We start from the raw sequence: 14,821 nt of genomic DNA, 5'->3' as shown, positions 1-14,821 counted from the left end.
TCCCCTACGCTCCCCTCGGATGCCTCTCCTTCGCTCTCTATTTGCTCTCTCCCCTGTGCTTCTGCTCCTTAGCCCCTGACAACTATGTTTCAATAATTTTATTCACATTTCAATTGTATGTTGATGTTTTTTGTGGGATTAAATGTTGTTGTTTTGTAGCCATTTTATCAACATTTTATATACAATTTTTGCTCTTGCCCAATTCTGTGTAAAGCTAGCAACTTCTATTTAACAATGACTCCCCATTCCATGACTCTCAGTGTAGGAGCGCAAATATCCAGAGATGTAGTGATCAGGTGGGATTGCTATGAGGAATTATAACAAGTATAGAGTAAGCCATCTGTGTCATCAATGAAAGCATTGCGTTGACTGGGTTTAAACTATTTTGATATGATTCTTGATCAATCTACACCCCTGCATCCCTGTTTCATTTCTCTCTCTTCACCAGTCACGTACACTGCCAGTTGCTTCGCCAGGCAGGCATCCTGGGCCATAAAGACAGTGGGCAAGTTTCTTTGATGTAGGATCTTAATCTTAGGGCCAGGAAACAGATCTCACATGAAGGTGATAATGATTGCTGTCCTCCTGGCCATCCTCCTTATCATATGTATTGATTGTTTATCACCTCTGGGGTTGCCAGATGCTCTTCTTTGTAGTTCTGTTTTTTGTTTACCCTGTGCTTAATTAGTTTTAGTAGTTTAACTTGTCCCCAGTGGGTTTGTGGAAATGCTCAGAAGAAATCTGATTGATTCTTACGAACACTCTGTAAAAAGTTTTTTGTGTGGATAAAACTACCTGGGCCAGGGGCTGCACACGGGACAAGCACAGAGAGACACGATTATACGCACCCTTCCCAAAGTCTTCCTGGTTCAAGCCTCTGTGTGTTTTCTTATTAATCAGAGTTCAATCCTTCCTTTACTTTGGGAACGCCTCAAGTAAATATCCTTCCTTTACTTTGTGAACGCAACATCTCAGTGTTCCTTAGGTACATAGAAAGCTGCTTTACTGTACTGAGTCAGACCATTGACCAATCTGCCTCAGTAAAATGGCTTTCCAGGGTTTCAGACAAGTTCTGCAACTTCATTCTCCATAGCAGATGGCAGGGCTGTTCAAGGGGATCTTGGCTGACCTCCTGGCAGTGGAGTTCCTGGTGCTTACCAGGAGCGAGAGGGAGAGGTGGCAAGGGCAGTCAGTGCAATGCAAACGCAGCACTGGGAGTGCAGGATTGGCTCACTCATTGTGTTTGCTAGAGTTGCCATACGACTGGAATTTCCTGGACATAACTGGCATTCGGCCCTTATAAACAGCATACGGGCGGAAATCTGCAATGGCCAGGGAAATCCAGACATAGGGCATCCCATTTCAGAACTTTTTGAAATATGGCAACCCTAGTGTTTGCAGACCTCCCCACTGCTTTGCCCCTCCCAGAAATGGGAACTGTGGGAACTGTGCTGCTGGGAAGTCAGGTAGTTATAATATAGGGTTGCCATCTGCCTAGGAATTCCTGGACATGTCCTCTTTTCGGGGTCCTACATGCCCATCCAAGGGGAAATTTCACATTTTACAGTAAATGTCCTGGATTTGGGGTTAAAAAAATGTGGGGGTGTGTGTGCTCTGATTCAGGCTTTGGTGCGGGCACAGGTGACCCAGGCTCTGGCTCTGGCTTGGCGGTGGTGGTGGGGCTATCAGGCGATGGCCCTAAAAAATCTCAAGAACTTTTTGTGCCCATATTTCTTGAAATATGACAACCCTAGTATAATAAGTTATCAAACCAACAGCAGCACTGACTGATTTCAGTGGGATCTAATTGTGCATAAATGAGTTGGAAAGCAGCCCGTGAGCTTGGACATGCCTGGCTCTATGCTGGATTACAAGGGGGTGGATGCTTCTTAGAGAAACCTCTGTCTGTGCTTCTAAACACATTGACCTTTCTTCCCTGCAAGAGATTGCCATGGGACTTGCAAATGAGACTATGGTGATAGAGTTCATCTTGATTGGATTATCCGAATACCCCAGAGCTCAAACCATCTTCTTCTTCTTCCTCTTGGTAGTCTACCTCACTAGCTTTCTTGGTAATGGCCTCATTATCATGCTAATCATTGTGGACCCCAGGCTTCATACTCCCATGTATTTCTTTCTGTGTGCTCTATCTTCTATAGACATCGCCCTCATCAGCAATACAGTTCCAGAGGTCTTGGTCAACTGCTTCATTTACAGGCCGACAATTTCCTTCTACAGATGCCTGTCCCAGATGTACATTGGTCTATTACTTGTCTCCACTGAGTGTGTCCTGCTTGCGCTCATGGCATATGACCGCTTTGTGGCTATATGCCAGCCCTTGCACTACATGAAGATCATGAGCTGGAAATTTTGCCTTTGCCTCGTGGCTGCATCTGTGGGCTTTCCTTTCCTGATAACTCTGATCAATGCACTGTTGCGGCCTACTGACTTCTGTGGACAAAATGTCATCAATCATTTTGCATGTGAGCTGGAGTCGTTCCTCAAACTGGCTTGCTCTGACATTCATGCTAGTGAGCTCTTTATGCAAGCTGCCAGCATCTCTATTTTAATACCTCCCTTTGGTTTCATAGTTGTGACATATGGGCGCATAGGCCTGGCTGTACTGCGCATCCGTTCAGCACAGGGTCGCAAGAAAGCCTTTTCCACCTGCAGCTCTCACCTTGCTGTTGTCAGTGTCTTCTATGGCACAATCATGATCATGTACTTGAACCCACAAGGGAAATCGGTTTCTGAAAAGGACAAGCTCATATCTGTAGCATATGGAGCTTTGACACCTATGCTCAACCCTTTGATCTACAGCCTGAGAAACAGGGATGTGAAGGGTGCCTTTTGGAAACTGGCTGGAAGGAAAATGTCAGAATAAGTATCAAATGGATTGCATTTGATAGTGGGCAATTTCTGATAACAAGAGGAAGTTGTGGTAAAGAAGAGGAGGAGGAGGAGGAGGAGGAGGAGGAGGAGGAGGAGGAGGAGGAGGAGGAGGAGTTTGGACTTGATATCCTGCCTTTCACTCCCTTTAAGGAGTCTCAAAGTGGCTAACATTCTCCTTTGCCTTCCTCCCCCACAACAAACCCTCTGTGAGGTGAGTGAGGCTGAGAGACTTCAGAGAAGTGTGACTAGCCCAAGGTCACCCAGCAGCTGCATGTGGAGTAGCGGGGAAGCGAACCCGACTCACCAGATTACCAGTCCATCGCTCTTAACCACTACACCACACTGGCTCTCTCAGTGGGACAAATTACACCCTCACTGTAGAGTTGAAGCAAATTAACCTTTACTGTTCAGCCTAACTAATTTCTGTGATAAAAATTGTGAAGGTTCCCAAATCTGACAACCAGGCTGCTCTATGACCTTTGCTGCTCTATGGAAAGCCTCCCAGCTTAACTATGCCTTCAAAACTTGGGAACATATGAAAAAAGAGATATGCTTATTCAGTATAAGAGAAAGCCGGGTGAGGAGGAGCAGTGTGAAGTTGTCCTTTTGTTGAACAAAATATTCCAATGTGACCAGTGTTGTCTGTCCTGAGGAATGCTTAGCTTTGATATACGGAAGCAAACCAGTTTTCAGTCTCATTTTTGTTCTTATTGGAATTCCCCAGCATCTTTACTCCTCCCACAGCTCTATTTTCATGTCTAGGAGCAGAACATGTTTACTCAGCCCGCAGAGGTGGCCAGAGATAGCTGCCCCAACCTTCCTTCCCAGTGCCTGCTTTCAGAAGGCAACCACTGGATAACCCCCAGACCCACATACGTGTGTGTGTGTGTGTGTGTGTGTGTGTGCGTGTGGAGTATCAGTTCATTAGGCTTCAGAAAAACTGAATTTTTTAAATGTCTCTACTTTTGATAAAGACCTTCAAGCCAGGCTATCCTAATTTTGTACAATGAGCTGTTATCCTTTCCGGAGTGTCTGCATAAGAAAGGGAGACATGCCTTGCTTCATGTCCTAAACTCCCTCAAAGTAAACCCATATAAGGAAAGGAATGCAAAGGGATCACGTGGAGCAAGGTGCTGCTTAGAGAGAGTTCTTTGTGAGCTTGCTTAATGTATATGCAATTAAGGAAAGACCATAAATGGTATGCTAATAGGGCGATGTAGCCTAGGATAGGAGGGTTTTTGCCGCTGTGGGTTAAACCACACAGCCTAGGACTTGCTGATCAGAAGGTCGGCGGTTCGAATCCCCGCGACGGGGTGAGCTCCCGTTGCTCGGTCCCTGCTCCTGCCAACCTAGCAGTTCGAAAACACGTCAAAGTGCAAATAGATAAATAGGTACTGCTCCGGCGGGAAGGTAAATGGCGTTTCCGTGCGCTGGTCTGGTTCGCCAGAAGTAGCTTAGTCATGCTGGCCACATGACCCGGAAGCTGTACGCCGGCTCCCTTGGCCAATAAAGCGAGATGAGCGTGCAACCCCAGAGTCGGTCACGACTGGACCTAATGGTCAGGGGTCCCCTTTACCTTTACCTTTATGCATATGTAGTGCCTTAAGAGATAACAGAAATGTATATATGAAGAAGCCCCTCCCTTTGCTCAGAACTGATTCCTCTGAGTCAGCTTGCTGGCTAGCCAAGCAATAAACCTTTTGTTATTCTTCATTCACTGCGTGGAGTTTTCTTTCAGCCCAAACGCTGCTATTTTGCAACACTTTGTTAAGAATGTATTAATCTCAGAACGATCTACTGCTTCATAATAATCCAGTGAAAAGACACAGGGCCTAGAGGTCAGACTTAGATCTTATGTGATAATGTATATTTCTCTCTTTTACTTATTTCCTTTGTTGGTTGTATAATCCTTATAATGAAGCCATAATTACTTTTGTTTATGATTATCTTCCTTATGATAGAATATAAAAATAAAACTATACATACATAAAAAACTGTATTTTGTCAATGATTCTTAAAGGAATTGTATGCTTGTGAGGGGCATAGGTAGAGGTAAAGGTACCCCTGACCATTAGGTCCAGTCGCGGACGACTCTGGGGTTGCACACTCATCTCGCTTTGTAGGCCGAGGGAGCCAGCGTTTGTCCTGTTACGGTAAATTCCGGGTGCGAGACTGCTCAGCCACCCGGCTCGTCGGACTAAGTCCGCGGGTCCTAGCGGAAGAAAATGAGCTCAGCCGGAGACAGGAGCAAGATGCAGAGATCCAAGGTTTATTGCGCAACAGGTTCAAGACCAGATTGAACCCCGAGAATGGGGTGACATCAACTTTTAAAAGTTCCCTCCAAGTCCCAGAATACAGTGCAAGAAACGTCATGAATACATTATGGGAAGGTTGGGTTTCACGGATTACATCATGAATATATTACAGAAAGGTGGGGTTACACGTATTAGCATTTCAGGGAAGGGAGGGGGAAGTATGCAGAGTGAGAGATATGCATAGACAAACACTTCCTGAGTACCGCTGATGTTAAAACAATAGTCCAGATATGCATCGTCTGCCACCTGGCATTGCCCGGAGGAAGGGCATGGCAGAACGATCTGACAGGATTAGGGTCTTCCTGCGTACGTGACTCCTTGCTTGAAGGATTATGGAGGCAGGGGAGGTGTCATAAAGTCCAGAAGAAACTGAGTCAATTGACACCAGAACCAAGGAAATCGGTGCTATGGTTGATTTTATACGAATTTCAGAAGTTTTCAGTCCATTCCAGTCTATTCCCATATTGATAATTGAAGTCGGAAACAAAATAGATACATTGTTGCAGAATTTGACACTTTCAGGAGTTCAGGAGTTTTGGTTCCATTGTTCTCCCAGCAGGGAGCCGTCAGCAGCTTGTCAAGAGGTTAAATGAGGCATGCAGGAGCTCACTGTGCTAGCTCTGCACGGCGAATGCACGGTTCTGATTGGATAAAGCGCGGCCATTACAGTGAATGGAGGATACAATTTGACACGGTCTACCCACGTTAGAAATGGAGTGAGAGGGAAGCTTAAGGAAAGATGGTGGGCTTATTTCGCCCGTATAGAGGGAGGGAAAACCACTTTATTCATGAGGCCAGGGGTATAGTGTGGTGCTTGTGTAACGGTGTGGGGGCTGAGGGGTCAGGGCAAAGCTGGGAGCCGTCGAGGTCATCGCCTCGGACCCTTTGGTGGCCGGTGGAGGGATGAGGGAAGGTACCCCCCCTCCTTCCGTATCAGTCCTCAGACAGCTTCCGGGTCATGTGGCCAGCATGACTAAGCCGCTTCTGGTGAACCAGAGCAGTGCACGGAAACATCGTTTAACTTCCCACCGGAGTGGTACCTATTTATCTACTTGAACTTGGACATGCTTTCGAACTGCTAGGTGGGCAGGAGCTGGGACCGAACAACGGGAGCTCATCCCGTCGCAGGGATTTGAACCGCTGACCTTCTGATTGGCAAGCCCTAGGCTCTGTGGTTTAGACCACAGCGCCACCCGCATCCCATTGTGAGGGGAATACATTCCATCAAATGAAAGATTGGAAGAAAGAATAGTGAGGCAGAAGAAAAGTAAATTTATGTTGCTAATATGTTGGTGGTGCTTACAATATAATTTCCCTCCTTCCTACAGTGTTCATAATATAGTCTTATTTAGATTATGAAATAATAAAGTCCAAAATGTTAATGTGAAGTATGTTCCCCCTGGGTTCAATTACATACCATTACTTGTGGGATTCACCTCTGGGCTTACTTTACTTACTCCAGAAGGACCTATAATACAACTGCAGTTTACGAAAAAGGGAAAGAAAATGAGAGCAAAATACTTACCTTCTTTATCTCAAGGACTAAGCAGGACTCTTCCGTTTACATGGAAGTGAACTAGATTTCAATTCATTTCACTGACCTTAAAAACAAACACCACTCTCTTAACACCAACTTTCCCGCTACAACTTCTTTGTGTTCTGGGTCTGTGATGTATTGTGGAGAGCATATTGTTATAAACCTCTCAGATCAACATTAGGAGACGTACCAGCAGGTAAGCATTTTAGTGAAAAGGGGATGACCATGCTTTGACTTCTCAGTAGTATTCATACTGTTTCCAACACTTGACCTGATGAAGAATCAGAGACATAGCTATTCAAGCTGGTTTGTGTGACTACCTACAATTCAGATGGCAATCCAATCTCAATTCTTCTTTCTTTATTTTCTTGATTACCTGACTAAAGAGAACTGAAAGATTGGGAGAAATTTGTGTTAAAATTTTATTTTGGGAAATGAGCCACTTATACGTAAGACTATAAGTTTACAACTTCTGACTGCCAGTGGAGGCAAAGCATTTCCACAGTGGGTGGTTTTTTTTGTCCTTTAAACACATGCTCAGATATTTGTCGATGAGTTTATGACTTCCACAAGAATTCTTTATTTATTTTTTTTGACAGGGTATCTACTGAAGAAGGAATGGCTATCTGGGTGTTCCAGATAACCTTTTTGATTTCTTAGATGTGCATTAATGTGGGTTTTGAATTTCAGTAATTTTTTATTTAGTAGTAGTCGTAGCAGTCATTGTTATCATCTTGCCTTCTACGAAAGTTTCTTAGGGCAATATACCATAAAAACAGCACAAGAAAAATTGAAAAACAACACACAGCAGATATCTTCAAAACTCAAAGCAAAGCAAAATAGGCACCCATGGTCCATACATTTGTCTTGGCTAGGTCTTCTGTCTTGGATAGAGCAGTTTTTTAGGGATGACCAAAACTGCATACCTCCCGCTGTGACATATTTCTAAATACTTCATTCTTTTCAACCTGCAGGAAAATGTTATGGCTGCTGAAAATGAGACTGTGGTGACTGAGTTCATCTTGATTGGATTATCCGAATACCCCAGAGTTCAGGCTGTATTCTTTTGGTTCCTCTTGATTGCCTACCTCATTAGTGTGTTTGGGAATGGACTTATTATCCTGCTGAGTATAAAGGATCCTGACCTTCATACTCCCATGTATTTCTTTCTTTGTGTCCTCTCATCACTCGACCTTATCCTTACTAACAATGCACTTCCAAATATCTTGGTCAACTGCTTCATTTACATGCCCACAATTTCCTTCTCCGGATGCCTGCTGCAGATGTACATTGGTTTGTTAGTTGTCGCAACAGAATGCATCATCCTGGCCATCATGGCATATGACCGCTTGGTGGCTATATGCCAACCCTTATACTACATGCAGATCATGAGCTGGAGAGTTTGCATAGCCCTGGTGGCTGTCTCTGTAACACTTTGCTTTCTCAACACCGTAGCCACAGCCCTGTTGCAACCTAGGGACTTCTGTGGCCGACACATCATCAACCATTTTGCATGTGAGTTACAGTCATTCCTCAAATTGGCTTGCTCAGATACACATATCAGTGAGTTATTTATGCATATTACCAGCCTTTTTCTCCTAATACCACCCTTTGGTTTCATAGTTGTGACATATGGGCGCATAGCCCTGGCTGTACTGCGCATCCGTTCAGCACAGGGTCGCAAGAAAGCCTTTTCCACCTGCAGCTCTCACCTTGTTGTCGTCAGTGTCTTCTATGGCACAATCATGATCATGTACTTGAACCCACAAGGGAAAACGGTTTCTGAAAAGGACAAGCTCATATCTCTAATGTATGGAGTTTTGACACCTATGCTCAACCCTTTGATCTACAGCCTGAGAAACAAGGATGTGAAGGGTGCCTTTTGGAAACGGGTTGGAAGGAAAATATCAGAATAAGTATCAAAACATGATGATAAGGCCATAGCTTTCAATTACTTTTATTAGCATAGGTGTGATCTGAAGATACTCGAGAGAAAATGATGTCCTTCACCCATATTTTTTTGATAATGACATTTAACCAGCCCTGTTCCATTATAGCTCTCAGTTCTGTTAACCAGTTTCCCTCCCAGAGATTCATGTCCCCTAGAAGTGTCCCCCCCCCCCATCGACATCCAGAATTGAAGGAAACTGCAGCAAGAGGTGACAGCTCTGGACTTGACTTAATTTGAAACCTTTCCCAAATCATATAAATGTTTGGAGTGACATCATTAAAAAAACTGTATGTTCTCTCCTATTTTTATGCCATAGGGATTTTTTTATTTCAGCAGGTGAACCATTTTGTTTTATTTTTGTTGACAGCAAATTTTGCAAACCATTTTTTTATATTCTGAGCATGGCTGTGTTGTAATAGCATTATATGTTAGGAAATATCAAACCACCTGATATTTGTGGACAGAATGCTTTTGATGTAATTCTGAGTTTCCTGCATGCCCATAAAAAACTTAGATATTCCTATTTTTCATTCATTTGTCACTCATTGTCCGGGGAGTGCCATTGGGACAGGGGAGGGAGGCAGGGGGATACAGAGAGCCTCCAAGGCTTCTGAGGAGCAGCTCCTTGTCCAAGGGTGGGGAAAGCCACACCTCCAGTGCAGCAGAGGGGGAAGCCAACTGAGAGCCCAAGCGCCTCACCTAGCCTGGCCAGCCAGGAAACAGGCACTCCCTTTCCGTCGCCCAGTTTGAGCAGAGGGGTGAAGTGTATGGAGGGGAGGCAGAGATTTGGGGTGTCTAAGTATTTATGCTGGGGGAGAAACCAGAAGGGGCCACTCCCGGAATCTGCAAGTGACTAAGACGGACATGAACTTTGGGGTTCTGCACTGTAAATAGTTGCACAAATAAAAACCTGCAAAAGACAGCTCAGAGTCCTGCCTGGTTACTCGTGAGCAACCACATCACCACCTGACACTCCTGTTTAATATAATAGTATTAGAAACAGAATATCTTTTTTTTTTGTAAAAGAGCTTCTTCCGGCCCCTGAGAAATTTAAACTTTCCCAGTTTGATAGATCTATTCTTATTTCTCTAATTGATTTGGAATGATTGACTTGACTTAGATCTTCCAAATCTCCAGATTCTCAGATATCCAGCTGGGGTCTCCTTTAATCTACGCTTTCTGTTTCCCATGTGTGTTACAAAGTTAACTGGCTGGCGCTGTCCACCTCCAGCCACATCAGGCCCCCAGGGAACAGTGGGCAGTGCCCACTTAGCCAATCGGAGGCAGGGGCTTGGGGGTTGCAAGCAGCCTGCCCCTACCCTACTTAAGAGGGCAGCCAGGTGTGAGGATTGTCGTGGGATTTTTCCACCCACCCACCTAGTATTTAAGGGCCCGTCCATGGGGGGGGGAGTGGGCACGTTGCCTATGAGCCTTGCTATGGTTTATTCAGTCGCCATATCCAGGGCCAAGGGAATTTTCTCCTGCAAGCAAATTGGCCAGCTTGCAGGTTTTTGCCTACCTCACATCAGCTTTCACAACTTTGGCAAATAAGGCATTGGTCTGGATACTTAATCACAGGGGTCCTGTGAGAGGCGTCCAGGAGGGGTGACTCTGTCCGAGAGTCCACTGGGGGCGCCAATGAACCAAAACACCCCTCCCAATGGCAGCCTGTGCAGGGTTGGGGCATCCAATCCATGTTGGGGGCTGACTCCCTAGCATAAGTTCCACCCCACCAGGTTCCTATCAGGAATCCATGTCTCTCCTTGAGGCCATGACACTAGTTTGGATGATAAGTTCAATACCTTTTCCTGTTTAGTGCTGATAGATTGTAGTGTTAGCACACTTAATAGGCACAACTCAGACAGTAGATCTGCTTCATGTTCAAAAGGTACAGTGGTACCTCAGGTTACATACGCTTCAGGTTACAGACTCCACTAACCCAGAAATAGTGCTTCAGGTTAAGAACTTTGCTTCAGGATGAGAACAGAAATCGTGCTCCAGAGGCGTGGCAGCAGCAGGAGGCCCCATTAGCTAATGTGGTGGTCTTCAGGTTAAGAACAGTTTCAGGTTAAGTACAGACCTCCGGAAAGAATTAAGTACTTAACCCGAGGTACCACTGTATTGGCTTGTCCACGGGAGGTGAATCAACAAGGCTTCATAGTAACATAGTGGCTTCAATGTTCTCTTGTTGACTTGCCCTCACCTCTTGAGTTGCCCACTACTCTGCCAGGAGTCTTCTCTGGCGATCCCTCGTAGCCGAGTAAGATTGTCTTCCATAAACATGGTTTTAACAATGAGTCCGTAAGTGATTGTGGAGGTCAATTCTGGATCCACACGTCCTTCCACAGTGGGGACATTGGTTTCCAGGCGGGAGTTGATCACAGTGTGGATTTGCCAAGCGTGCCTTCCTCTTGGCACAGGTCTCCCTTGCGTCCTGAGTTCGAGCATCTTCAAAGCCCAGGACACCTTTGGTGAAGGCTGTTCTCCAATTGGAGTGCTTGCAGACCAGTGTTTCCCAGGATTGATCATTTTGGCATCCCTAAAATCTGCTGGGATCGCTTCTCTTTCCCAGATTTTTTCGATTAGCTTGTGAAGTTGTTGTGCAAGTTCGATTCCACCCACTTTGAAGATTTTAGCAGGTATCCCATCAGGTCCACTGGCTTTGTTGTTTTTCATTTGGTTAATAGCTGTACACAACTCTCCTAGATTTGGAGATACTGCAAGCTCGTCTCTAATTTGTTTTTGTGGAATTTGTGAGAGGACCTCAGCAGCTACGGGGGAGATGCAGTTAAGGAGATGTTGGTAGTGTTCTTTCCAGAGCAGTGCAGTAGCTTCTTTATCTTTTAGATGTATGGTACTATCTGCTGAGTGTAGGGGGCATATGCCATGATTTATTGGCCCATAGATGGTCTTTGTGGCTTTAAAGAAACTCTGTACATCATGAGTGTTGGCTAAGTGCTGGATCTCTTGAGCACTTAGGTAAAGGTAAAGGGACCCCTGATCATTAGGTCCAGTCGTGGCCGACTCTGGGGTTGCATGCTCATCTCACTTTACTGGCCAAGGGAGCCGGCGTACAGCTTCCTGGTCATGGCGAACCAGAGCAGCGCACGGAAACGCCGTTTACCTTCCCGCTGCAGCAGTACCTATTTATCTACTTGCACTTTGATGTGCTTTCGAACTGCTAGCTTGGCAGGAGCAGGGACCGAGCAACGGGAGCTCACCCAGTCACGGGGATTCGAACTGCCGACCTTCCAATCGGCAAGTCCTAGGCTCTGTGGTTTAAATTTAAATTAGACAAGCAGTCAATAAGCAGTAGAGGCACAATAGTCTTGCGATAGTTTTGCAGGTGTCAGCAAATAACTTGGCAGTGAGACCTTAAGTCATAAACTATTGAGTTGCAGTGAAGGCAATAACATCTGCAAAACAACAGGCAAACGCAGTGGCAGAGCAGTAAAACAGTAAAATTAAGCAAGAAAACAATAAAACACTAAAACCAGTCCATAAAACAATAAAACTTAACTATAAAATCGGAAACTCAGTTGGGGCTGCTGGCACTGTCAACATCTGACTGGAAGTCTTGCATTTTATGATTCTAATGGCAGAGGTTGAGAGAGAGAGAGAGAGAGAGAGAGAGAGAGAGAGAGAGTTATATAGATAGATTGATTGATATTTCTTTCTTTGATGGTGTCTGTATGGTTCTGTCATGGCCTTGGGCTAGTAAAATAAAGCTTATCTTCTGAAAGGTTCTTATCAGGTAGCAGGTGGGCTGCCTGATGCTGGATACGTACATGCCCAATGCCATAGGCAAACCTACTGTTTCCTGTAATCAATAAAGCTGTGGCTTAATTCTGTCTGATCGATATTGATCCAGAGTAGATTCCAATGTATAGCTAGCAGAGTAAAAACTTAAACACACTGCAGGCGTCCCAAGAAATAGACCAGAGGCAATTGTATTTCACCCAGCAGAGCTTTACTGAGGAATGATGAGGAATGGTGGAATGGAGGAAAGTAGTAGGTCAGGCTTAGCTCGGAAAGAAGGAGATATGAGAGCCATCTTCAGATATCTCAAGGGCTGTCTCATGAAAGATAGAGCAGGCTTGCTTTGTCCTGCTCTGGAAGGTAGGGCCCAAACCAATGAATTCTAATTCCATGAATGGAGATTTTGACTGAAGACTAGGAAGATCGTTCTGAGGGTAAGCGTTGTTTGACAGTGGAATGGACCCCCTTGGGGGAATGGACCCTCCACCTTCAGTGGAGGTTTTTAACCAGAGATTGGATGGCCACCTGTCAGGGATTCTTTAGCTTGGACTAGATGACCCTCAGGGTCCCTTCCAACTCTACAATTCTAGGATTCTATGATAAATGCCATTTTGCTCCATTTTGACCTGGCATTGCTATCCCCCACTCTCACCCCCCCACCTCCTTCTGATCTGGGCCAATACCCAATTCCACTCTGTTGCTTGGAAGCAGCTGCCTGTTACTTCACACACCTTTGCTGCCTGTGGACATTCGATGCTCATGGAGCAATATTTGTCTGACTTGGAGCCAGACGTGGTGAGGAAACAGAACTTGGCGGTGTGACCACAGGCTTCCCACCTTGCCTGCTGCATTGTGCACTTCAGTCTCTTAGGAAAGGATGCTGAAGACATCCCATGTCTGTGTAGGTTGCAAAACATGAGCAAATGCCCTGTAAATTTCACAGGACAGGACACAGCACAACCAACAGCTCACAACCGGCACTAATAATCCTCCCCCAGAATAATATGAGAGCGCGATCCTCACTTTGGAGTGCCCCTCTTCTGAGCCCCCCTCTCTCTCCCACAGACACACAACAATGCACACAATTTTATGCCAATGCCTGCCATTGCCAACAATATCAAAACAAAGTGTTGATTCAGCACTACAAGTAAAATACAAGCAGCACAACACACACATTCAGACCAGTTCAGAAAGCAGCAGGTTGGTGATCAAAGAGCATTGGGGGAAAGAGAGGATTATACCTGCCCTTCCTTTGGAAAAACGGATATAGAGGATGATGGATGGCATGGAAGAGTTTGGTGCTGGAATGACTGGGCTGTTTCCAAGGCTGCTGTCCTGTTCAGGCAAGAGATTTCTGCTTGGTATAAGACATTTCCCTCCTCTCCACTGGAGACTCCCCCAGGCAACCTCAAAATCTGCTCTAAAGATTGGAATGACTCTCCAGAACAGATGTGGTGGTTCCTGGGGCAGAGATGGCTTTAGGGCAGTGTTTTCCCACATGAGGTGTGGGGTAGGGGTGCTGAGTTTTGTCCTTGCACCAGGCACCACTGAAATTTGAAAGATCAACGTCCACCATTGTCCAGGGAGAGGAGAGGAATCAGGGGTCAATTTGTGAATTTGGAGACAAGCCATTGAGTTGCAGATGGTGGAGAGAAAGCCCAGGCAGAAATGATGGTATGAGGTGTGGATCTGAAGGACTTAGCATGAGAAGAGCCCTGAAACGGACCAGCCCAAAAGCCTGTCTAGTCCAGCACTCCTTGCTCTCTCCCACAAGCTCACACTCTCTTTTGTAAACCAATAAGAGGCTGTTTTCACAAGCAAGCGGCATAGAAATATAAAACTCCCATCAGCCTCAGCCTCACATGGTCCTGCATGGGGTGATGGGAGTAGTAGTCCCAAACATCTGGAGGGCACCAGGCTGGTGAAGGCTGTGATGTGACCTGTGTCCAGCTCTCCCATCATCCCCCTTTGGTCTCCATCCCAACAAGGACTTCAAGACTTGCGTTCTCGCTCTCTTTCACAGTGGACATTTCTTTTGTTGTCCACCAGCATTACGCTTTCCATTCTGAAGTTGGGAATGGAGTAGTTGCTTGGGAAGACGCTAATCAGGCATCTAAACCACATGACCAGTCCAACAAAGTTGATGTTGAAGAATCATTGCTTTGACACTGCTGTGGGGGCAACAGCAAAGAACCTTCAGCATCCAAAATAAACCAAAAATGGGAAGTAGAAGAATGACATATGGATATGAATTTATTTACAAATACTGTAAGCCCATTGGTTTTTTGGCCCTCATCAAACTTTGAAATGCAAAGTTGAAGCAAAGTGTAAGAATCTCTGAGAAGATATGCCTTTCATTAATTTAAT

General features: G+C 45.3%; 2 protein-coding genes across 2 annotated transcripts; both read left to right on the top strand.

The window, feature by feature from the left end:
* Positions 1 to 1,951: 1,951 nt before the first annotated feature.
* LOC128422929 (olfactory receptor 13H1-like) lies at positions 1,952 to 2,884 on the top strand. The gene has a single exon (XM_053407564.1). It carries the CDS (start codon positions 1,952 to 1,954, stop codon positions 2,882 to 2,884), a length of 933 nt encoding a protein of 310 aa, XP_053263539.1.
* Positions 2,885 to 7,727: 4,843 nt separating this feature from the next.
* On the top strand, positions 7,728 to 8,660 carry LOC128422720 (olfactory receptor 13H1-like). Its single transcript, XM_053407102.1, has one exon. The coding sequence runs from the start codon at positions 7,728 to 7,730 to the stop codon at positions 8,658 to 8,660; it is 933 nt and encodes a 310-aa protein (XP_053263077.1).
* Positions 8,661 to 14,821: the final 6,161 nt, after the last annotated feature.

Source organism: Podarcis raffonei, chromosome 10, assembly GCF_027172205.1.
Source record: "Podarcis raffonei isolate rPodRaf1 chromosome 10, rPodRaf1.pri, whole genome shotgun sequence".
In the NCBI taxonomy this organism is placed as follows: Eukaryota; Metazoa; Chordata; class Lepidosauria; order Squamata; family Lacertidae; genus Podarcis; species Podarcis raffonei.
The sequence above is the reverse complement of the archived record's forward strand: the minus strand, read 5'-3'. Positions and strand labels throughout refer to the sequence as shown.